This window comes from Porites lutea, chromosome 12 (assembly GCF_958299795.1).
Source record: "Porites lutea chromosome 12, jaPorLute2.1, whole genome shotgun sequence".
NCBI classification, from domain to species: domain Eukaryota; kingdom Metazoa; phylum Cnidaria; class Anthozoa; order Scleractinia; family Poritidae; genus Porites; species Porites lutea.
Genome location: NC_133212.1, coordinates 19,054,263 through 19,080,171, shown reverse-complemented (window position 1 = coordinate 19,080,171; position 25,909 = coordinate 19,054,263). Strand labels below are relative to the sequence as shown.

Here is a 25,909-nt window from a genome sequence, read left to right as displayed (position 1 = left end):
ACATCAGGACATGACGTTGTGTTTGCCACACAAAAAGCGTCGTTGGCGTTAGAAACCGGACGTATTTATCCGAATAAATACTAGTGTCTCCAGGAGTCAATAACACTTGACGAAATATACTCATTATAATTTTTAAGCTGTTTTAATCATAATTTCTAGGGAAAACAATAAATATTCTTTTTTCCAAATGAATTATCTTCTTTTTTGCGTTTACATTTTTTTTAAAAAGCGCACCTGTTTTACTTTAATATCTTGAAAGGGTCTTCCCCCTTTTAAGTCACTTCCTTTGACCGCATTTCATTAACATTTGGCTAAAGTTCAAGGTCACGTTCGTCGGAGTTTTCATGTTAATTTCCATTGCGGCCTTAATTAACCTTTTCCCAGAAAATGCAACGTGACATAAGAAGTGATGACGATTTAGGGTATAAAAGGAACGCGAGTCCCCCTTCTTTGTTTATTTCCCAAAACAAAGTCAAAGATCACACACTGAGGAGATTTTCAGAGATTTAACTTCACATGGCGGGTAGCGGTTTGAGTTTTTTCAACAGAAGCGTTCCATCGATCGCTATTCACAGTCTTTTTGACAAATACGACACAAAAAGAAATGGAAAACTTGGCGAGAACGAAATGAAATCTTTTCTTGAGGAAGCATTGGGCCTTGACTTTGAGCAGGCTCAAATCTACTTCTTTCTCGTCGACAAAGATGGAGATCAGGGGATCTCTTACAGTGAATTCAAAGAATGGCTGAGAAGCGAGGAAAAATTCCAGCGATTAAACGACAGTTCCAAATTCGACCGACTCTGCACAGCTTTCGAGCATTTTAAAGATTTCGATACCGACAACACAGGAACTTTGGATAGAATGCAGTTCGAGTCGCTTATGAAATTTCTGGGATATCCAGCACAAGACATGGATAAAGTTTTTGCAGCTATGGACAGGCTCAATGATGGCAAAATTTCTTTTTGGGAATTCATGATATGGCTGGACTGGTCTCCAATTGCGTAATAAAGACTAAATGAACAAAGTCCTCTCTGTACGACGCAGGAGATTGTAGAAGAGAAACTCTCTTTACAGAACAGATGCAAGCTGACCATACTATTTTTTGGTCGTTTTCTTAGAAAACAACATCTGCTATGATATAAAACCTTGAAGTTATTCACGAGCAGTGACTGAGAGACTAAATATAACGACATAAATCTTAACAATATACAAAAAGAAAAGAGATAAAGATATGTATTATACCGCTCTACCCCGAAATTTTATCAAGCTCTTTGTTTTCAAATTGTAAGGCAAAGGTGTATAAGCTTGTATATTTATTTATATTTATCTGTGATGTAGAGGGAAAATTCTGATGTATTATATAATATTTATTACATATATATTTCAGTGAACTTTGCTTCATCGATCGCACGCAAAATAAATTGACGTTTACGATTTTTCATGAGACTAATTATTTCGTAATTCATTTAATGTTACGGTCCACTTCAGTCTTTGAAGGACTGTAAAGTTAATTTTACATCAACATGTGTCATCTCCCCACTCTTCATCAATGACCATTTATAATACTGTCGAACTACGAAAACAAATTAGTAGAATTAATTTCTCTGGAATGCTGTAGCCACGCGAGAGAAAAACAGTCAAAGGTGGGATTAATAAACCGCAATGAGAAAACGGTAGTTTGCGGTTCTTTCTAGAGATCATGCAATATGACACGTGCGAACTAGAGGGCGGAAACTTTAATGAGTAAAACACAAGGCATTATGGGAAGAAGCCGGGTTCATAATCACGGTTTACTTTGCCTTCCCGTAAGACTAAGGACTTCTGGGTAAAATCTCCAAATTTGGCACTCTTACATCGTCTTAGTCTATGTTTACACCATACTGGATAGGGCTTCTATGATTCATACTGAAGAACGGTTGTGGCGGCGCGATTTCTATGACGGAGCCAAGCGGTTGATTAAGTAACATAGACTGAAGGTGTTCACACTACGGATAGAGTAGCAACAGAGTATATGTTTCATACTCTACGAGTTTAGAACAATCGATCGATAGATCCTCTCTTGCCCCTCTGCGTTTTAACGACGAGTGCGTGGAGCTATTCTGTTCGGGATTACCCGCTTTTCTGCGTACTACCGGGCCAACGACGTAGTGACTTTGTAAAAATCTCACGATTTATGACGTTGTCGAAGCGATGTTTATATCATAAGGACAGGTTTGGATCACAAACTGTGTGAACAGAAAGAAAGATAGACATTACACGACTCTAAAACCAAATAACACCTACATGATTACATAAACAAAAAGGTGACGATCGATAAACATAGTCATTGCGAGATGAATTGACAGCTAAAAAAGAGAAAGGCTAAGGCTAATTGGGTTACATTTGCTCACTCGGGCCAATGAAAACCAAGGTCTGAAAGGACTTGTAGTATATCTACCAATTCTGAGAAAGCTTAAAATATCCGCCACGTAGACCATACAGCTCGAAAACGCTTAAAGGAGCTGAATCACGAATTTTATTAATTTTCTAACGGTAGGAACTCCCATCAAATTGAATGAAACATATGAACTAATCGCTCCAAATATAAATTTAAAAAGGCCTATAAAACAGTAGTCTGCTACACAGCCGATTTAAGAGTCGTCACGCAATGCTCCTCCCCACGAGCGTTGCGTGACGACATTAAAAAACGGCTGTGTAGCAAACTAATAAAACAGTGTTATAAATAACGGAGCAAATATAAAAGAAGGCACCGATGGGCAAATTTCAAAAGGATTATAACGGATTGAAATTGTACGTTTTTCAATGAAGACTCGTTAACCTAACAGTTGTTTAAAGGTCATTTTGTTGTTTGTAAGGTTTCTCTTGGCCTTACTGATGAACAGTTGCGACACGTAGATATATATTTTTTAGCAACTAAGATAATTTGCAGTCTGTCTATTTTGAATTCGATATAATCCTTGGAAAGTAAATTGGCATTATTAACCCTATAAAACCCTGTTATCAAAATTTAAATTCTCATTTGTTGTCTCTATACATTCCTATAGAAGAAGTGGGGAGACGTTGTTAGAGTATCAATTAACTTCATCTTTTGTGATCAATCCCTTAATTCTTGTTACCATCATGTTTTACTAAGCAAAGATGTTACAATGAGAAAATTGATGCTGATCAAATTTAGGGCTTAAAGGGTTAACATCATGAACTAGACGCCGTGACAAGGCAGCCCCTTTAAAAGGGCTGTATCACGGCAGTCCAGTTCATTTTGTTTAATTTTGCCAATTACTCGCCCTCAATCGATATGGAACTTAAAGTAAGCAAAGAAATTGCATGTAAATTACAAAATCAGAGATCCGAGACAAACAAATATGTCTCCTGAGCATTATTTTTGAAGTTGCAAGCAGAGAACTGTTAGGCTGAACAGTTTTCAAAAACCATAATTTCAATCCGTTTCAATCTTCTTCAGTTTTGCCCATCCGTGGTGTTTTAAAGTTTTAAGCGGTTACTTTTATATTTCTCCAGAAGCTGGTTTCTCTTAATTTAACGGGCATTTTGTAATTTCCTAATTTGGCTGAATTTCGTGACACGGTTCCTTTACAGTAAACCCTTTACGTGCCAATAGTGACCAAAACCAATTTTCTCCTAACAATATCCATAGATTGTCAAGAGAAGAGGTAATGAGAGTTAATGAAATGATCACCTAAGTGAAAATGCCATGATATTTCGTCAAATTCTCTCAACTAATTCTTAGGGAAATATATAGATCAGTTTGGAGTATTTGTATGTGGATATTGGGACTTAACAGGTTAAAAAACATGTGCGGCCTCATCAAAACTTCGAAACGACCCTTATTATAAAAACAGTGCATTTAAATACTAAGGTGGCCCACAACTGTCACGGCAAAACCAAAAACCTCACGGCAAAAACAAAATACCTCACGGCAAAAACAAAATACCTCACTGCAAAACCGAAAACCTCACGGCAAAAACAAAAACCTCACGGCAAAACCAAAAACCTCACGGCAAAAACAAAATACCTCACGGCAAAACCGAAAACCTCACGGCAAAACCAAATACTTCACGGCAAAACCAACAACCTCACGGCAAAAACAAAAGACAGTGACAGTTGTGGGCTACCATAAAATACAGTCGACTCCCGATAACTCGAACCTTCAAGGGAAATCGAGAAAAGTTTGAGTTATCGGGAGTTCGAGTTATCGCGAGTTTGAAGAAAATAACCGGAAGTAAGGAAATAAGCAAATGGATGGGGGGAAAGGCAATTGAGCAACAAAGTATACAGGAATGGACACTGAATTTGAACTGGAGGGTCAAAAAAGTAAAGACAAAGAATTTACTCGGTTGTTCTGACTGCAGGACTTCAGTACACGCTTTTTTCCCCGACTTGTCACACCCTCATAACATGGTTCGAGTTATCGAGCGTAACTGAATTGTATAGAAATGAGATGAAGGGAAACAAAAATTACTTCGAGTTAGCGGGAGGTTAGAGTTGTCGAGGGTTCGAGTTACCGAGGGTAAAATTACAGTAAATGTAAGAAGGAAAACCAGAGGAAATCGACTTTGGTTCGAGTTAGCGAGGGTTTGAGTTATCGGGAGTCAACTGTAATCACTCTTTTAGCTCTTCGGCAATTGTCGAAGACAATGCATGCTGCATACAGGACAAAGTGGCCAAGAGAAAACAAATTAGTCGAGTTATTTGCTTAGTCATAGCTTATCCTTGTCCTTCACTGTAAATTTTTGCACGTCTCTCTAATCTGAAGGCTGAGACAGGCTAGAACGATCTTAAAAATTTCGGAAATTTACCGGTTTGTTTTGCGTTTGTTCTTTTATCAGTCCTAAGTGCTTGTTGACTGAAAACACCGCCATTTTTTTCTCAAGATTCACTTGAACGGAAAATACCATTGACACGGAGAAAAATGGCATATTTTGACGTCAACAATACAAGGTAATTTGCGCATCAAACTTCGTTTTTGGCAAATTCATGACGACGTTTTCTCTCCCGCTATTTGTACAACAGGTGTAAAATAAACAAACACTCAATGGCAGAAACTTTCTTCTTTTTATCACCCACGTAGTAAAGAAATATGAAAAGCGAATTTGGATAACAAAGTTATGGATATATAGACGCCTGGATTGTTGCGATCCAGACTCAAAGGGACGGCGATCGAGCGTATCTTGACGTCAATAGGAAGCCTATTATTGGTACTTTACTAGAAAGCCATTAATATAAACCATCTGCTTTCGATTTAAGCGTTATAAAAGACAAGCGAACAAACAATCCATCAATCCGTTCACGTTTACGTTTACTTCATTGCAGCAAATAAGTCACTCTCAAGATGCAAGCTGGAACAAGTTTCTTCGACAACAACACCCCCCAAGTGGTTATTCGAAGCCTTTTCGACAAGTACGATAAAAGCAGAACCGGTACGCTAGACGCGCAAGAATTGAATGAACTTTTGCAGAAAGATTTAGGCTTCAAGAAAGAACAAGCCAAAGTTTACTCCATGCTGCTGGACAAAGACGGCGACCAGAACATATCATTCGAGGAATTTCTCGCCTGGCTGCGAAGTGGGGAACGTTTTACGATGATCAACGATCAAATACAATTCAAGACTCTTTGCAAAGCAGTGGAATTATTCAAAACCTACGACAAAGATAACAGCAATGGCTTGAACCAGGAAGAACTGAAACATTTACTCGTTTCTCTTGGGTACCACGACGTTGATGCACAGAAGTTCTTTGAATACCTCGACCAGCACAAAAATGGGAAGATTTCGTTCTGGGAGCTGCTAAAGTGGCTGAATTGGGTACCGATGGAGTGATCAGCGAATGTAACCAGTCAAGCGCTCATTTTTCTAGTTTAATGCAGGAAATTTTCGCTTTATTCGTGTCAGCTGCTTCAGTACCGAAATGAGCATAGAGTAAACTTAAAAGGAAACACCATTTTTCTCGAAGAAGATTGAACATTAGTTGCTGCGTGACAGGGGGTCTCGTGTGTGGCCCTTTAAAAGAGGCATCTTTTTAACTAATAATGACTTAAAATAGAGCTTAAATTTTGTTATATCGTTCCGTCTTTTCTGTAAATTAACGGAAGCGTAGCATTTTACGAAGAACAGGACGTTGCAGCAAGGTCAAAGCTACCTAGCGAGTGCAATCAGTCATTTATTTATTTATTTTTTTTGTTCACGCTATACGCAGGTTTCAGTTGCGATCATGATATTGCTTCGCTGTTTCGTTTCACTGTAAATATAGAACCGAAGTGCGAAATCTCACAGATGACGGGTAAAACAATCTCAGAAGTATACGAGCGTTCTGTAAAATAAGAGTTAGACGACACTGAAAATGCATTGGAATAGAGAACTTCGAATACCAATCGGCTTTCTGCAAGCGAGGTATGGTTTTCGATTAAAATTAAGTAAAATAACACCCTTCTTATTCATTTGAGCTGAAACTGAAACGAAAAAGCACCGATGAAAACACAAATAGCAGGTGGACAGATGCAGGGCGAGAACACGAAAACAACATAATTATAGTTAAAGTTATTCAAAATTTCTGTATAAATTAACTTGAAATCAGAACGTCGATCAAATAGTTTGTAGACTGTTCTGTTCACAAGGGAGGTCAAATTCAATAAAAAAAATGTGAAGTCAAAGTTTAAAAAATAAATTGTTCGATGACGAGTTTCGCTTACACACGAGATGATAAATCTCCAGAATCTCTCGTTCAATCTGCTCAGTGATTTTTACTTGAATGCTATCACAGATATGGATCTACTGTAAGGACTACGACGGTGTTTTTTGTCTACGATAAAGATAAAGAGTTGATTTAGATAAATTGTGCTAGTTGGCCCTTTCACACCATTTAGTTGAAAGCTACTACTGAGTAGTTTTTTCCTAGGATGCTGTTTATCATGGTGTACAAGGTGGTTCTAACTTTTGAGTCTGTAGATGAAATCCTTAAGGTGCGACCATTCAAATGAAAGCTACTGAGCGGCACTTTCCTGTGGTGCTGTGTATTGTACCGTGAAAGGCGGTTCTAACCTTTGAGTTTATCCCGGATGAAATCCATTTAAATGAAAGCTTCTGGGCTGTATTTTCATGTGATAATGTTTATTAGGCTGTAAAAGGTGTTGAACATTCAAATGAAAGCTATTTTAGTGGTATGTCCAGTGGTCCTGTTCAGGTGGTCGAAGCCAAAATCACGTGGTATAACTATAAAATGGGAAGACTCAGTGAACTTCATTAGCAGTAATTTTAAGAGAAGCCTGCGCCCCAGGCGAAACTTAACTCTGGTTACTGAATTCGTGAGGTTACCTAATCTTGTTATAGTGAATAATATCCACTCACTTTCGTGATCAATAACTAGGAAAGACACATGAAAGAATACTGAACCTCAAACAGGAGAGCCCTGAAGTTTTACGAGTTTTACTCTAGGCCAAGGGCGATATTATTAATCATAAACGAAATAATGATTTTCAACTTATCTCCTCACTCCATCGAGTAAGTATGACGATGCAGACTTTGATAATGAAATGGAAGGGCTTTTTGCTATCAGTTTCACACAAATATATATAATAGGCCATTTATAAAAATATTGATCATAAATAATAAATATATTAAAGGGATATTGCCCAAGTCGCTTTTTTGCTAATCCCATCATATTCATCATCAGACACTTCTCAACATGATTTCTTTGTTTCAGATGAGCTTTCTAGACTCAGTGACGAGAATTGTTCGCTATTTCGATGTAAGAATTGTTCGCGAGAATTTATCTTTTGGTCATCAATATTGAGCTACATTTCTTTTACTCTTGTGCTCACGACCATTTAAAGTTTAATTAGAAAGGCAACAAAAAGAAAAAAAACATTGAAAAAGCACTAATATTACATATACAATCATTGCACCAGTAGGGCTATATCTACAGTTTGTTTTTATTTGGATCATCGCACTACCATGGCAACATCATTGAATCAATATTGCTTCCAACAAAAATGTTCACGCCATTTTAATATTTTACTGGTTACAGAACCGCTCAAATTTACACTGGGTACACGGCCTCACTATACGGATTCCATATCATTGCTTGTTTTTTTCATTTTGTTTTTGTATTTTCATAGTTCTGATAATGAAGCTAGATTTGCATCAGAAATGTGAGTCTGATAATCATAATCCTGTGAGCACGAAACTAAACAGAAGTTTAGCTAAAACAAGTGACATTTTTAACATTACTTAAAGCTTCTAATCAGAGACCACTCTCAATTATCCTCCAACAAGACACTCGTAAGAAAGGTATCTCCTCAATTCTTACTTGAGTCTCACGTTTTAAAACTAAACGCGGGATCGTAGCCAGACTATTGGCGCGACGCCTGTGTACAGCCGTCTCTTTCCTCAAACAAAATCGGGAAGAGTCTCTCTCCCTGATTTTGTTTGAGGGAAGGGGGCTGCTGTATACAGTCTAAACGCGCGAGCTGTTACGGGGATCTGGGGGCATGCACCCTGAAAAATGTAGAAGCCTAGTCGCGGCAAGCCCCTCGTAATACCTCTTGCTAGCTACAACCTCGCAAACGTATCATAAGTCTACCCCTATCAAACGTAAGTCTCAAGTTGAAGACTGACGTGAATGAACGCTTTTTGGTGAAAAACAAAAATATTATATTTCTATTAGTATCAGTTTTATGGAACAGAACAATACATTAAAACAATAATCCAACGCGAGTTTTGTTTAACTTTCGTAATGAATCAAACTTCATCATCCAAGGATACATCATAAATTGATTTTTTGCTTATTAATGTTTCTTTTACACTCCCTTCATCCATAACAGAAGAATCTTCAAGATGATCCTTTAATGGACATTGAAGCTTGACTGGTCTGTGGAAAAAATAAATTAACAGTCTCAACTTTGGTCTCTATATTTGTAGGGCATCGGGCATGAACCCCTCGTACTTGAACAGATAGTTTACTTGCAAGCAACAATGGGCCATCATTTTGTCCTCACCAACCTGTCTCAAGTTTTTTTAAACACTATCTAGTTCAAAAAGGAGGAAGCAAGTCTTCCCATCACCACCCCACCCCACCCCACCCCCACCAAAAACCAAATTTGAACCACTGCTCCAGGTACCTCTTGAAAACAACAAAACATGTTTTGGTTGAGGGTGGGTGGAAGGGGGCCAGACTGTTTTGTTTTTCAAGCTTTACCCTGTTTGACAACAGTACATCTGTATGATCTCGATAAATATATGACTCATTGCATGTGTTAAGCTGCAGCTTACAAAGGGATTCTACACACCTGTATGATGGCGATGATGACGCCAAATAATCCAATGGCACTACCAAAGATCTCGATGATCAAAACCTTCAACCGATACAAAACAAGTCTTTTAGCCAATGTCCAATATCCATTGTTTATTAAATGGGGGGTATTATATGGCCGCAAAGGGATATGAAATTTCTCTTTGAGTGTTGAAAAATACCGTAAAATTCCGAAAATAAGCCCAGGGGATTATATTTTTCAAAGGCCCTTTTTGAGGGGCTTATTTTTGGAGGGGCTTATCTACGGAGGGAAATTTGCGTTTCAGAATCAGGAAATTTACCATTTTTGCTTTTTTTATCTTTGTATTCGATGGCAAATTCCAAGTACAAGCCCCCCTGAGGGCTTATACTCGGAGGGGCGATTTTACGGAGGGTTTTTTGCGGTACGATTTTGGGGGGCTTATATTTGGAGGGGTTTATACATGGAGGGGCTTATTTTGAGAATTTCTACGGTATTTTTATGAATGAGTTCAATAAGGTAGTGAAATTTTTTAACAGAAAACACCAATAAAATACCGAACAATTTCACCTAAATATATTTTAGTGTAAAAGGCACAATTTATCATGTTAGCAGAGCAATAGTGATTTTTTCTATGTGAAGATGCAGTACATGTACATGTCTCTGCATGAAAGGTCACCTGATATTTCATGGGTGTTTGTGTAACGAGATAACAAAGTAGCAGTCAACATCTTCTAACAGCAATGCACTGTTACCCTCTGACATTACAGAGCATTTTCACTCAAATGGCCACTAGCTACATACCCTGGGTTCCAGAGGCTTTTCATGCGCGGTTTCTTTTTCGGTCAAGTCTTAAAAAGTGACCTGCATGAAAACGTCGGCCACAAGCTCCTTGTCGCACGCGAGAAAAAACCTCTGGTACCCAGGTTACTAGCTACGCAAATTTATTGGAACAAAAGAGAGCTTTTATATAGGAAAAAGGTTCACCTCCCATGAGAAGGACTCGTTTGGAACACCAACATGGCTGCTGTTTCATTGTTTAGGAACACCAATATGGCTGACATGACATTATGAGAAAATGTTTCATAGATTTTGCGAGCTTGCTCACTGAAAGACTTTTTGCAATGATATGACTACACTGGTTTGGTAGACATCACACAGACTCAAAGATTACACCTGTAGGAGCGTCCAACTCTCTAAAACACCAAAACTTTCTCCATCAAAGCCTATTAGATCCGAAAGTAAACGACCACCACTGGCAAGCGACTGCCACCACATTTTGGCCTGACAGTTTTATTATTATATTATTTTTAAGGGAGGTTCACCTGAATACAGTCTGTATACACCCTTGGCAAATGGCAAGGTGACCCTTATATACAGGTCAACTTTGCAGAAAATATTAGGCAACTGAAAATTTTGCGAAGTTGTCCGGTGCCTGAATATACAGGGCAACCGCTATATACAAGGCCGTTATATACAGGTTTGACTGTATGACAAAGTAAAATGTAACAAAATTAATGATGGGCTAGGAGGATGATGAATTTTGAGAACTGACTGGCTGGAGCATTGGCAGAGTAACTGTGCACGACACTAAAAAATGATTACCTTAACAAATAAGGATGAATTTTGAGCATCTGCAAGTGCAGCACCACTGAAATCAAAGAGAATAAGTACAAGCTTTTTAATGGAGTTATCTAACTGATATTAACATTCATCTGACATCACAAGAAAAGGAAATTACACACAGCTGCAAGTGGGTAAAATGAAAATGTAATCATGATTCAAGACAAGTCAAGACTGATGTTTTATAAGAAAGCAACTACTGAGTTGACCCTACAAACTACTACTGTAATTTTTTTTTCTGTAAAATACTATAATCTTTTTAAAGTCCCCTGATAAGGTGATACTTTGAATATAGTGCACTGAGAATCGCTATGTTTGGCTTTCCCAGCTTCTCTCTGTTAGTTTCTCTAAAACAGCAGGTAAAGCATCCCTCTTAGGCAATTTCTCAGAAAAATGTACTGGCAAAAAATGTCCATCATTATGCTACAAACAGCACTTTTGTTATGCCCTAAAGGCTTCTGTAAGTGCACTGAAAACTATTAGACAATGCAGCTTGTTTACATTCTGAGCACACCATAATCAAGATATGTAAGACAGTGGAATCCCGCCTTACGACCACCTCGTTATCATGATCACAATTTTTTGACCCACAAGAGAAATACTGGTCATTTTATTTGAAGATCAGGGCCGTCATTAAGAGCCGGGGGGGGGGGGGGGCAGGGATTTCCCCGGCTACTGTGCATGTGTTCCCCGGCTACTTTCATAGGAAAATAGAATAAAAATGAAACCACAAGAAATCCCTAACTGTTTGCTTCCCCACCTACTTTGTATTTACCCGGCAACTTGAAATCTTAGTGACAGTCCTGGAAGATCCCTTGAGTATGACCATCTTGTTATTATGACCATGATTTTATGGCCTAACAGTGGTCGCATTAATGGCATTTCACTGTACCTTCCAACAATTCCAACACAAACTCCACAGAAGAGATTGGAAAATCCAACTGTCAAACCAGCTCCAAACAACATAAATCCTAATGAGGTAAAGTATACATTGCCTAGCATCAGTTATTTTAAGCTAAAAGTAACACTTCTAATGTGAAAAATAATATTGTTATATTCCTAGACTTTCACTCAACTAAACAGGGACTGCCATTGGTTGATTCTTGGTCACGTGGCCTTGACTAAAATCAAATGTATCCCGATCGTGATACATTAAACAATGTATCCCGCTCGGGATACATTGCAGCACGTGATCAAAGCATGGTGGAAAGTGGTGTGACAGAAGGCGGGAAAAACACCGCCAGGTCCAGCCAGTTTTCTTTTTCGTGAATGAACACAACAACACAAAAACGAAGCCTCAAGCTAAAAAGCAACGATTTTTAAAGTTATCCCAGAAGTTCCCAGAAGAAAAACAGCAGCTAGTGGAGGAAAAAGATGTAGATAATATGAGGAAAGTACTTTTGTTTGTAAATCATTCATTCAGTGGTTTTGAGAATTAAATTTGTGTTGTTATAAGTACCGAGTCGACTGTTTTGGTTCGCTCCGGTTATTCTTTTGTTGCTGTTGAAGTGAAAGTGTAGAAATATAACAAAACACTTAATGTCAGGTCCCTCGGGAAACCAGTTAGTTTTGTTTTCCCTCGAGTCCTGATGTTTCCCTCGACTTCGTCTCGGGAAACATCAGGACTCTTGGGAAAACAAAACTAACTGTTTCCCTCGGGATCTCACATTAAGTGTATATTATAACATAGCGTGCGTGCTTGCCCTATATAAGTCCTATTGAGCCGCTATGAACAAAATCTTTATTTACGCACGCCCGTGCGTAAATAAGATGACGTAAGCATTTTGTTTTACCTGGCTGCAGAGTTGTCGTCTTTTAAGCTGCAGTGCAGTTTTCCTTCTCTTTAAAATATGGAAGAAACCAGCGAAGAACTGCCCGATTTTTCTATCGGCATTGACCTTTTAGGTCCTGATCCAACAAGCAGCAAAAATTGAGCCGAATTAAAAAAACTCGCATGTTGCGCGTTTCGCAAATTTGTCGGAAGACCAGCTGCAGCAAATTTTGGCCGAAAGACATTTACTGGGAACAGAACAGACACCAACAGATTACTGGTCATCAACAACATTAAGAGGTTAAATTTCCGTTTTTATTGTTGTTTTTAAATTTGTTATACACTTTTGTTATCTGCGGACAATCCGACTGAAGCAGGAAGATTTCTCTGGCAATAACAACACAAATTACACAAGAAGACATAAATTTATTACTCACAAAAACAACTGCTGCCAGGTCTTCTCAAGAAACCGTAATGACCAGCCAATGTTTGTAAATGAATATGAGTTTAAAGAAGGATGACAGTCGTCTTCGTTAAAAACATGTTTTCTGGATTTCGCCGAGCAAAACGTAAACATCTTTTCAGCAAATCCAAACCATACTCCACGACTTCTTCTTAATATAAAAGAATTTGCTCATGCTTTTAGCTGTGCGTATATCGAGTTATGGATGCACTTGGGAAGTTTGGAGAGCACTCAAGAAGCTAGAGTTGCACTCGGCTATCGCCTCGTGCAACTCTTACGCATCTTTTGTGCTCTCCAAACTTCCCGCGTGCATCCATAACTCGATATACGCACGCTAAGCATGAACAAATTCTCAACTACTGTTACATTTAGTTGGAAAACAATAGATAGACTATTGAACTACATAGATTGAGCCACACCAAAGTAACACAACCAGGAAAAAGATAATTGCCTTTGGTGAATTTACTATCTATTGTCCAAGTGAATTGAAGCACCCAAGTCAAGGGTGAACCATTTTGATATTACTGCACTTTTCAAAAACACATGAATTCTGAAGTTCAAAAGCCAACTGACATTAACATTTTTCGCTGCCGCCAATCATCTGAGTGGACCTCTTAGGAAACAAGAGTTTACTTCAACAGGCTCAAAAGGTCATGGTTTGTGAATTGCGGATTTCGAACCGTTTTGTTTGTTTCTCTGTTTCAAGGTTTGTTGCTTGTCATCGTAATTATGATTGACGACAACAAAAAATGCATAATTTTGTGAAGGTGGCTTTTGAACTCCAGAGTGCGTGTGTTTTTGAAAAGCACAGTAGAGGAAACCAAGGCTTTCTTTTCTTATTTTCTCAGTGGAACACAAAATATATTGTCCAATAATGTATTGTACATTATAGTTGTATTCTTGAAGGTCAGTGATTGTAAAAAAGTGGACCTGAATGTTTAAAAACTACCAGTGAGGTTCCTGCAGGTGTCTGCTTAATAGATAATTATTTTAATATAATATTACATGTGGCTGCAACGTAAAGACACTATAATAAAAGAGGTTATGTTAACACTAATGGAGATTTTTTTGGACTTGAGAAGAACCTAGAGCATTTCTGAATTATTTATTTTTTTGCCATTTAAATGACAATGCTTAATACAAAATAAACAAACTGCTTTTTTGATACAGGCTGAACACTATACCCTAAAAAAGTAATAACGTTATTACCGGTATTCTCATCAAGAGAGGGACAAATGAGGAATCACAGACAGTTTGGCGGACAATTAAATAATGAGAAGTTTAGTGTAGCAAAACAAATATTCACCTGTTAACTTCATTCACTGAGGGTTCGAAAATACGCCAAATTTGGCATATTTTAAGCCAACATTGTTCAGTTTACTCCACTGAGGTTACAGAGAGAGTCACTTCGACTCCAGAAATTTTCGGTAACAAACAGGGAGCCACTTCCACTCCAGAAATTTCCGGTAACAAACACAGTTTTGTCCTTAGCTTTTTCGCAACAAACACAATTTACGTTAATTGTAAACGTTGTAAACCTTAATTAAATCATCTAAATTAAAGAATTATACGACACAACAAAACAGGAAGAGGGTAAATTACGTTCAAAGTTTACTCGATGACTGCCGTCATGGATTTGAGCTTTCCAGGTCAGCGGACCGCCACAGCTACTTCGTGTATCCCTCACGATAGTGTATACGTGCCAGGACCACGTGCTGGAAAGTCTGAAAATGGCTTTTTGCGCTGTGATACTTGACTCCAAATATTCGATAATGACTCAAAAATTTGTGACGCAGAAGTCACACTGACTCCACTCATCAATAAAATTTGCAAACCCTGTTCAATTTTTTCCTGAACATTAATTTTTATGGTTTGGAGAAATGCAGTTAATACATACTAGACACTTCAAACTTTTTCACAGTTGAAGGCAAGCTATTTTTAATTCTATAAAGCTTCAGTGGTGACTAAAATAGATCTTATTTTACCTGAACTATGGACCTGTCTAATCTCCGTCATTTCTGTAAGTGAATCCACATCAACATTCTGTGATAAGCAAATGAATAAATTAAATATTAATATTAACAAACAAAGAATGGCAAATCAAGTACACAACCATTTTGACATTGATATATATAATCAAATTAATACATGTCAGTGAGAAACTCTTTGATGTAAGAAAAGACCAATTAAATATTTAGTATACTTGTGCTGTCAGTTGCTTTTGTATCAAGATTAAAATAAAAATTAATGATAACATTTTATGTACATTGTAAAAAATGTAATGCTTGCAGTGGGAGAGGTACAACGGAACCTCGATACAACAAAGGGACGAGGGAAAGGCAAAATTTGTTCACTATAACAAGGTTTTGTAACATCAAGCTTCTTTTCCATGTATTTTACAGCTACTGGAGTAAAGAGAATCATTCATTATACCAAGGACCTTGTTATATGGAGGTTCTACTCAATACATGTAGATGACAAAACAGACACCAAGCGAGGCTTATTTTTGCATTAGATTCCTCCCTTTGTTTCAATTCAAATAAAAAGTACTTCTAAAGGTGATTTTTCATAAGCTTACCGACATGTAGTTACTGAGAACAATAGACATGATAATGCCGTAAATGGCCACAGCTTCACAAAAGATTATACTGCAAATTTGAAAAAGCAAAGAAGAAATTAGATCCATTGTAATCATTTCAAGGGATAAACAGCTACTAGTTTTGCATAGCCATGACATTTACATTTTTATTCACAAATTCTAAATAACCATCTAGTAAAATGCAATGTGAATAAACATGAACATTTTGCAGTAAATGCACACATAAATTAATATCTTATGTAATTCTTGTGACACAAACTGTAACAGCATTCATATCACATTCAAGTTACCTGATTAGATTTTTGGTTTTTATTCTTGGTGCTTTCACACCACCTCCACAAATACTGGATCCTGTGATGAATATTCCCCTAGAGAGGAGAAACAAATTATCAATAATTATTATAAATTATTAATTATTATTAATAATTATTATCAATGATAATTATTAATGCATCCAGTACTAGTCTAATTATCTGAAAATGATCTATCTCCATATGTAGAGCATCTAAACTAGGAATTATTATTGACGATGCAAGGGTGTGCCCTAGCAGTGCCGGGTGGCCCCCCATTCTATCACATGACCAGAAGGCGGAGATCTCTCGCCTTCTGTTGTCATGTGATAGAATCTCAATCAAACTTCAACTTACAGGTAAGTCTCGTTTAATTTCCCAATCCTCATTCATGGATAATTAGGGTTAGGAGATAAAGGAAACTGAGAATCAACCTAGGTCAAAAAATTTTAACGTGAATTTAATTTTGATCTGTAACATGCACATACATGTATGATTTGTTTGCAGTTTATTTGGAAAAATGACAGTGCAACAATAATTACTGGTAATAGTGAAAAGTGGTGGGAAAAACTGCATTACAACAATTTTCAAAAAAAACAAAATATGAATTCTGAAGTTCAAAAGCCAACACTAATGTTTGCGTTTTTCGATACCATCAATCATCTTAGCGGACCTCTTAGGAAACAGAGGTTTACTTCAATGAATTCAAATGTCATGGTTTGTGATATGTGATTGGTGGATTTTGACCCATTTTGTGTGTTTCTTTGTTTGAAGGTTTGATTGACGGCAGCAAAAAATGCAATCAGCAAGGTTAATTTTAAATTTCAGCGTTCGTGTGTTATTGAAAAGCACTGACAATAATCAAGAACATCATTATTGAACCCACCACGCCGCTCCAACAACAGACAGTGCTATAGCTAATCCTATTCCAAGAGAACCCCACATAAATGGGGAGGTCTTCTCCAAAAACCTGAAAGATGGAAACACAGCATCCTTAATTTTTCATTGTGTGTATCAGGGTGCAAGGAAAGACAGTTTTACAGCTTATCCCATGGGGTTTAGCACAGTTATAAGCCTGGGTAGATCTGGGTAGTGCTTCTGATTGGTTGAATCAAATTTCCCACGTGGCACAACCAATCGGAAGCACTACCTCGATCTGGGTAGTGATGCATCATCAGTATGGAATTTCTGCACTCATCTCACAGACGTCATTTGGCGGGGAAACCAGGGGTGGCGTCGCCAAATGTCAGCTGTTTCCTCAGGCTAACGTGATCAATCCTCAATTTTATCATTTAAACAAACTCAGAAGAAAAATAAAATGAGACATGCTTGGAAATTCCAATATATATGTATAAATGCTTAAACTGATTTTCAGTTTTTAAAAATAATACATACATAAATAATTTTAAAATATCAAGCACAATGGTAATTAAAGTTTAGGCTTAATTGTTTATTCTGTGATCGAATATTTTTTAAGTAGGAGATCAAAGTTTACCAGAAGAAAAATAAATATGAAATGTAAATGAACAAAATACGTACCATCCTATGTCAAATCTTGTTCCAAGACCAGAGAGATTGTAATACAACCCTACAAATATTTTAAAACACACTCATAATAAAAAAAAACCGACGCCATATTGAATTATGAAGCAAACTTTCCCACCAAAGAGAATGACAACTTACCGACACAAATAAGGATAAAAAGCGTCAGAGAATAAACTACGGAGTAGTAACCCAAGTTGCTGCTCGCTACGTAAGGCATGGCTGGCTCAAAAGCTTCAATTTATTCGTCAAAATTAACTCTGTTTTCTCATTTCGTGCCCCTTCGCTTATGTGACAAGAACGTCCAGATGCTTATAAGCTTTGCATCCTGGCCTGCGTTAGTTTCCAGTCTACGTGCGATTTCTGTTCGCTTTTTTTCATTCCTCTCTCCATTTTCTTTTCTTTTTTTATGTTTCGTTTTCTGTTACTCAGAGCGATGTTAATAATCTATAGAGCCACCAGTAGCTTAATTTGAAACACAGGCAAATAAATAGGCCTGGTGCCCACGTACTCAGGGATGAAACATTGAGTTGCTAGCCCGGGGTTGGGGGGGGGGGGGTACTCGACCAATAATAGCCTTTGTGGTATCTGTGAGCCGCTGAGGGTTGGAATCATTGACCCTGTTTAGGACAAAAAATTCCTAAAATACGTACCCTGTTTAGGACAACACGCTCAATTTTAGTACCCTGTTTATGGCCCAACGCCCTGCTTATAATTAGAACAGACTCGCAGAAATCATGCACACTGTTTAGGACAGACTTGCGCGAAATTGTATACCTTGTTTAGGACAGAGAGGAAGAAAACCATACCCTGTCCAGCGGCACATCCCCGTATAGGTCATATAAGGGAGTACCCCCCGGTCTTAAAATAACACGGAGGAGAATCTGCTGCCTATCTACAACTGGCTAAAAGCAGTATTCTCGGACAAGGACGAATAGCCGCAGGCACCGCCTAGCGCCGACACACGTCTATTTGCCAGTAGATTTGCGAAAGAGTAGCTATGAAAACCACGCTCGGCTGTAAAGTGGATCGGACAGCCAAGAGACATAGCCTTGAAGCACCAACGTGAGACACAGAAGGCCGCTGAAATGGCGAAAATTGGCTAAAACCACAGGCCGCCCAAGCTCAACATGAGAGTACGTGCAATTGTGTCATTTTCAAAATGGCCGTCATTATAAAGGATTTGTATGGGAATTCAGGTAATAGATAAAGCGTATTTATTAAAAATTACGCAACAGCTCGTACTCTCATATTGAGCTTGGGCCGCCTGTGTTAAAACTGGGACAGCGACGAAGAGAAGCTAGAACACAATAGAGAGTACTGTGACAGGGGCGTGGCTGGCGCAAACACAAGCGGTTTTAGGGCCCCCTCCTAACAGGTCAGCATTAGATCCCATCGACCATAGCCCCTTTCTCCCTTTATGAAATTTACACAAGGTAGAACTGTTCAAGTTCTGCAGTTTATATCATACTTAGATGATATTTCAAGCTGGAAATGTTCATGTAAGTGCAAGTCTCTTCAATTTGAAAGAAAAAAAATTGATATGAAGGGCAGTAGGATTCGACCCACGACCCAGAAGACTTAGTATACCATACTAACCACTAGACCACTGAGATTTTATTGGATGGGAGGGAAATAATTTAAGTACGTATAGCGTCATCCCCAACCCCCAAAAGAACCTAACCAGTTTCGAAACAGTGCTTAACCATAATCAGTAAAGGCAGTGCTTAATCCTAATTAGTAAAGGAGAAGACTACGTTTGTAAATGTCATGAGGTGTCCGAAGGGGTTACGGTCGATGGGATTTAATGATAACCCTCCTAATAAGGGAGCTCTGCAAGAAGGCAGTGGCGCTCTCTCAGCCCTACGAGTAATTTGCAGGTTGCAGATTACAGGTCGCATTCAGCTAAATCGGTCAGGTGATCGTTCCAAGATCACAGGACTGCTCTCCACGTCGATGCAAGGCCATGACAACCTCCAAAATACAACAGTTAAACATGGCCGATCTAAAACTCTACATCGGTATCGATTTTTTCCCTCTTCACTTTTTTTTTTCGTGTGGCGATGGACGATCAAGTATCTAATAAGCTATCACTCAACAGAGCAAGACGTTGAAATAACGTCGCAATATTTTGTTCCAAAAAACTCCTTGCTTCGATCGAGTCTTCTGTTACTAATTGTCTGTTTTTCTTATGCCCCGTTTTGCCAGGAGATCAAAAGTCCATGAAAGCAGAAGGGGGGGGGGGGGGGGGTGGGGAGGGGAGGTAAAGGTTGGATAAAAAAGAGACGAGCAAGGGGGACGGAGGGTAAGCTTCGAACTCAACAAGTTGTATTACAGAAGAGCTCCAAGTATTGGGCCAACTCTTTCACGTTTGAATGCTATACCTGCCAAAGTCGCCAAAAAATTATTATGGTTATTTCTCCCGGTTGAAATCTGTTTGACATGTTCACATAAATCTACAGAACTTTTTTGTGTATGGGTAAAGACAGCATCACTTATGTCTTTAGCACCGAATTGATCTACAATGCAACCCTGCCAGCGACATATATCCTCGTTACATAGCCGCTAAATACCTCTGGCGTAGTCTCCCTTCAAGCCGAAAAGGGGGAGCGTTGCGTGACATCCAAAAAACGGCTGTTTGGGAGACTACTGTTTACGGAGGTAAACATGTTTTTAGCAAATCCAGATACAACCAATAACAGTTTTAATAATGGCCTAAATAAGAGTGGGCTGCAACTTAGCGAGAGAGGTGAAAATATTATGATGTTTAGCAATTTTGTAAATTGTCTTAGCGCGCTCACAGGTCGGCTGGATTTTCTCCCCTATCTTAATCTCTAGATCAATCCAGCCGGAAATATCCTGTACCTTTGCCTCCACTTTTTAGCACTTCAAATGCTCCTTTACCTGCTTATTCTCTCACTAACAATCTTAGCTCTGAGTCTTTACAAACCGGTTGTTCTAAGATCCAGTTGAACCCAGATCGACAGAAGTTGACCCCCCAACAAAGATCCTCACCTTTGGCATTATCTAAGAAGCCTACGGAGTATTTCTTATGATAGATGACTCGAGGACCGACACCCCGCCCAAAAGTGGTACCTTTTCCAGGGTAGACACAGTAGTGGTTATAAAAAGGTTGGCACAGGGGCGTGTATTGCGTGAACAAGCTTGATGGAAACGAGTATGAAAGCGCGTGCGCGGCTGCGCGCGCAGTTTAGTCTCCTTGAAGAAGGCAATATCTGAGAAAAAAAGTTCATGATCTGCAGTTTATGGCGCATGGTCATGGCGCACAAATACGCGTTGATAAATTTGAAAAGAGAAAAAAATTATTGCAAAGTCTGATTTTAAACTCAAGAATGTTGTCTATTCTGTCACATTGATCACACCTTTTTATTTTGGTGTCATTGGCTCGAAGGTCCTAACTTCTACCCTGCGCAGTCACATCAACTAACAACTGAAATCCTAACTTCGTACAGGACCAAGGCACGATAAGTGCTTGGTTACACACGGGAATGGGTCCAGAAGAATGCTCAGGTGATCTCTTGTTTTTGTCACGCCCTAACCATGTTTTTGCCTCATTTATTTTCACTTTAGTTTATTCATCGCCACCGCGACAGCTGCGCACGAGTGGTGCGTCCACTAATCCTCGCGAAAATAGTCGCACGCTTAGCGCGGGCTACACGCCCGGCACGCCTCGCGTTTAATATTAACCTAAGTTAGTCTCTCTAATCCAAGTAAATCGAACAGTTCACTACATTCTTTCTCGATAATGCGAATTCGTTCTATCGGGGATTCTTTCCTCCATTTTTCGACATTTGCTGTGGCATTTCGCACGGAAGAGAAAGCCTTTTTGGATTCCTGTTCCAGAGCTTCCTTGCTCGGATTTGTAGCTTGAACAATCCATCGAATTAAATTTTCCGGCATTTCAAACCCAGCAAATTTGTAAATCTCCTGAGCGGTTTTCACCGGAGATGAAGCGATATCTTGGTATCGCAAGAGCTTGTAGTGTTCTTTTAAGCTACCTTCGAGGCTTTTACCGAACTTCACGTTTTGCGTGATGCCCTCGCACGTTGAACGCGGTATGAAGAAGAAATTTTCGTTCTGGTAGTCGCCAATCCACTGGAGATTAATGCGAGAGTTGATGCTTCCGCGTGGATCGCGAACAACGTGCAAGACCTTGATTTCAGTGTCAGGATTATCATGAATTATTTTGGGGAAAATGCTGGACAGCTTTCGGTCAGGGACGCGTACAATGGCAACCTTTGTGACACTGTGTTTGTAATAATCAGAACAAGTTTGTTCAACAAGTTTCGGCACTGTTGATGGGTTGGGACAAGACATCTTTCCTTTAGCACTCTTGCTACATATTGGAAAAGATTGAAAAGGATTCTTGAACAATCCAGGAGCCCACTTTTTCGCGGTTTTCTCCAGGAATTTTAGCGCGGTTGGATTGCTAGCGAAATGGCAACTCATGATTGCGCTTATAACATTGTTAACATCCGCTGTCAAGTTCCTACCCTTTTCATCTCTCGTCCAGTCTCGTGTGATCCAGAGCGGTTCATATACAGAAAATATTTGTGGGTCTTCGCTAAAAAGGCGCGTCAGAAAAGTTGTACCAGAGCGATCATCTCCGAAAATAACCAAGCTTCGCCTTTTGTCTGTTTTCCTGGTCGAGTAGCGTTCCGTGTTTATTTCTGGTAACGGTTCCTTCCCAGTATCTTCGGCGATTCGTCGGAAATCTTCGGTAACAGTTCGTATACGGTCGGTGGAAATGATCGGATTTCTACAGGGACATGGCTGCTGGTATTTGGCGTCCTTCATCAGTTCATGAACCAGGGTATTAGGAATTACAATTTGGCTTTTAAAAACCATGAATATGGATAGAACTCCGATTAGAAGCAGAAAAGCGACAAAAAAGCGCAAAAGGAACCGTAACCGTACCCAAAACATGGTACTGTGTGGCTTGCATTCAACCTGAAAAATGAATCAAAATCGCTATCACAATTTGTTGGCGACCAGTTCAAAGGTACATTAAATTTTCAGGCCAAATTACCCGAGAAGCTACCCTGCGAGCAGGGTCGCTTTCATCTTTCCTAGATAAGTCGGAAAAGAGGATAAGAAGAGCGATAGACTGTTCAGATTCCCCTATTTTGATAAGGTCGCCGAGAACGAGCGCTACAGGCGGCGGCCATCTTGGCCGAGTCTAGCTTGAAGAAGACTACCTAATCTACTTAAGGGGTGGGAAACGGTTTGGGAGGACGCGAGAAAAATAGAAATTTCCCCCACCGCTGTGAACCCTTCGGTACATTTAATTTAAATCTAATGACAAAATGGCTGCCAATGACGGTAAGCGCTCGATCTAGACGATCTTACGGAAAAATAGGGGACTGCCAACCCCGGGGGGGGGGGGGGTACTGCCATATATGGGCTATATAGGTATGTGCCGCTGTGAAGGGTATGGTTTTCAAGCAGTTTACTCTAGGATAGGGTATATAAATCAGAGCGTTTGGCTCTAGAATAGGGTATCATTTTTCAGGAAACTGATCAGTTGGTTGAAGATTTTATCTAGACTAGGTACACAGCTACACTAGGATAGGGGGATTTGGGGAGTTTACTCTAGTATAGGATATCATTTTTCAGGAAACTGATCAGTTGGTTGAAGATTTTATCTAGACTAGGTACACAGCTACTCTAGGATAGGGGGATTTGGGGAGTTTACTCTAGTATAGGGTAGCAAAATTTAGCTGAACTAGCTCTGGTAAAGGTTAAGGGTTCCAGGCTACCAGCGGCACATCCCCACCCAGAAATTCCTAAAGTGCCCCCCCCCCCGGGCTGCCAACAGTCCGCAAGATCGAAGGAGACTTAACTCGCAGAGGAACAATGGAGAGCTTAAGCAACGACGACGGCAACGGCAACGAGAACAGCAAAAAAGAATAGGTTTAGATTAGCAAAACAACAACTCTGCACGTGCATCACGCTTTTTGTACATTTCTTTGCCGTCGTTTCACGACCACAACGTTAAAGTGCCTCATTTCACGTTTCGTCGAGGACGGGAACACAAGACAACAACTTTCTTTTTTTCCCTAAACTATGAAATAGTCCTTTAGAATTGAACTCCAAAACATTTGCCAGCCTTTGACGAATTGAACGAGATGGACTTTATAAGTGACGTTTTCGTAGCCGTCGCCGTCGCCGGGGGGGGGGGGGGAGGGGTGGGAGCAGTCTAGCCTTAACTAAAGGAAAATTTTTTCAGCAGGCTAGTGTCTGAGAAGTTTTCGGTATGTGCCGGAACAGCGGGAAAAACGATTAGATAAATTAGATTAACTCCTGAGAGAGACCAATATGAAGATAAAGGTCGTGAGAAGACGCGAAATGATCAACAAGTAAAAAAGGCTATGAACGTTAAACATTAAATTCTCATCACCAGTACTATAGAAAACGTGTGAGAAACGAAGTGGAGAATACGTTTGCGGATATCTGACTGGTTTTAAGAGTGCAAAGATAAAAAAAGAGAGTGCGAATGCCAATAGTTAATGTCTTTCTTTTCCTTTGAGAACTGAAATCATTCATGAAAAATTATTCGGAATCGCACTGAAAATGACGATTTCCACTTTGCATTACAAAGGTCGGATATTTGGCATCGCCGAAGAGGTACTGTGAATATGAAGGAAATGTTGCCAACACGACGACCATAATCGAAAAATTCCCTTAAGCACTTTTACTTCCAAATTTGGATCAAGTATAAAACTTGACAGAAATTTCAAATGCTATTTAATAAAATACTGAAAAAATAGCATCGTGTGAAAGTACTGGCAAAGAAGTTTTATTTGAGTGTTCAAACATCACCTCACGTAACTTTACCATTGTATTGACCCAAGAAGTATAAGGATTGAGTAAAATTTTATAATCAGAATTTCACGCTGAAGTTGGATGAAAAGGTGCTTTTCTGCCCGACTGTTTTAGTTAACGAATGACCTTGGTGATTTATCATCTCCAATTGCCATTTGGTAAATGACTGTTTTGAGAAAATTTGAAGTCTGTATGCGTTAGAAAGCAAATAGGGCTTTTAATTAAACGCCAGAGTGGAGGTGGGAACATTACTGTAATTTTGTGAATATAATGAGCACACTAACCAAGTTCCCGAGTCTTTTTTGACAGTTTTACTTAGATCAAAAAATGGATTCAACACATCCAAGAGCTCCCGTTTTTCCACTACCGAGAATTTAGAAATTCCTTGCACAGCATAACTTGAAAAAACAGGACCACCGAAATCCTTCTTTAAATAGTTAACTATCAGGTTTCATGAGTATACGTTGGCCAACCACAAAGAGTCGCTGAAGACTAAACAGTTTCAAAGAAACTACTGCCTCTCGGTAAGGAATGCTTAACGAAGGGTACAGTTTCTTTTACTTTTTTTTTTTGCAAACGCAGAGAAACTAATACTAAAATAATAAAATTAAAATATTAAAAGGAAAATACTTCTTCGCCATTTCGGTAGGGAAGCCCTGCTTAGGATTTACAGACCGTGAAAAAGCAAATGTCAACTTGTAAACATTTCAACGCTGTCAAAATATTGCGGTGGGCAGCTTTTAGTTGTTTTTACTCTATCAATTATAACATAATTTTCCCTTATGACCTTGCAAGGCAAAATGTGCAATTTGAGGTGAATTAAATGATAATACACAGCTGAATACAAAACGACCTAAGGCGGTTTGCTTTTAACTTGTAAAGGCCCATATTAAAGTTGAGAGCAGCACTGACCACATAACGCCTAAGGTCAAATGGCCATTTTAAACGCGAAATATCCCAAATTAAAAACACTTGTGAAGCTATAGAAAAATGTAGCCCTTAGCCATTTAGAATGCAAGTGTTTCATAAACTTTCACTTTTATAATACAGTGTAGTTCACTTTGGGCTATATTAAATTGTGTATGAATAACCAAGACAAGAACGTCCAAGGGAGTCGGTTTTCTCCCCCTGTTCTGCTTACCTCTCGCTGGAACACCTTAAAGTTTCGTTCTCTATCAACCTTTTATATATCTAGCTTATGTTCGAGGCTGGTGATTCCTCGCAGCGCAAAGCTAATAACCCACGCGCTGAATAAAACCAATTCGGGAAATTCTTATTTCGTATACAACTGACAGGATATGCCAAACATTGCACTTAAGGGTAAATTCCATGGCAATGAAACTTACAGTCAAAACCTCCATAATTAATCGGTCATTTGACGTAGAAGGACCTTACTTTTTACTGCCAATGAGTAAATTTATTTCGCAAATGTTCTTACCGAAGATAATAGCGCTTTTATTGCACGGAATAAACTTAGTCAATATTAACTGCCCGCC

At 39.0% G+C, this 25,909-nt stretch overlaps 4 protein-coding genes across 4 annotated transcripts; 2 read left to right on the top strand and 2 right to left on the bottom strand.

Annotated features, from left to right (window-relative positions):
• The first annotated feature begins 436 nt into the window (after positions 1-436).
• On the top strand, positions 437-1,437 carry LOC140921239 (uncharacterized). The gene has a single exon (XM_073371218.1). The coding sequence runs from the start codon at positions 517-519 to the stop codon at positions 1,003-1,005; it is 489 nt and encodes a 162-aa protein (XP_073227319.1). The 5' UTR covers positions 437-516; the 3' UTR covers positions 1,006-1,437.
• A 3,640-nt stretch (positions 1,438-5,077) lies between these two features.
• LOC140921647 (uncharacterized) lies at positions 5,078-6,661 on the top strand. The gene has a single exon (XM_073371654.1). The coding sequence runs from the start codon at positions 5,348-5,350 to the stop codon at positions 5,831-5,833; it is 486 nt and encodes a 161-aa protein (XP_073227755.1). The 5' UTR covers positions 5,078-5,347; the 3' UTR covers positions 5,834-6,661.
• A 1,262-nt stretch (positions 6,662-7,923) lies between these two features.
• LOC140921311 (V-type proton ATPase 21 kDa proteolipid subunit c''-like) lies at positions 7,924-17,880 on the bottom strand. The gene is made up of 10 exons (XM_073371304.1): positions 17,709-17,880; positions 17,565-17,613; positions 16,912-16,995; positions 16,026-16,103; positions 15,715-15,784; positions 15,122-15,179; positions 11,795-11,873; positions 10,885-10,930; positions 9,298-9,363; positions 7,924-8,879 (listed from the first exon to the last, which is right to left on the bottom strand). Exons 1-10 carry the CDS (start codon positions 17,785-17,787, stop codon positions 8,841-8,843), a joined length of 648 nt encoding a protein of 215 aa, XP_073227405.1. The 5' UTR covers positions 17,788-17,880; the 3' UTR covers positions 7,924-8,840.
• Positions 17,881-20,957: 3,077 nt separating this feature from the next.
• On the bottom strand, positions 20,958-25,736 carry LOC140921310 (carbohydrate sulfotransferase 3-like). The gene is made up of 2 exons (XM_073371303.1): positions 25,555-25,736; positions 20,958-22,538 (listed from the first exon to the last, which is right to left on the bottom strand). Exon 2 carries the CDS (start codon positions 22,512-22,514, stop codon positions 21,276-21,278), a length of 1,239 nt encoding a protein of 412 aa, XP_073227404.1. The 5' UTR covers positions 22,515-22,538; positions 25,555-25,736; the 3' UTR covers positions 20,958-21,275.
• Between the last annotated feature and the right edge of the window lie 173 nt (positions 25,737-25,909).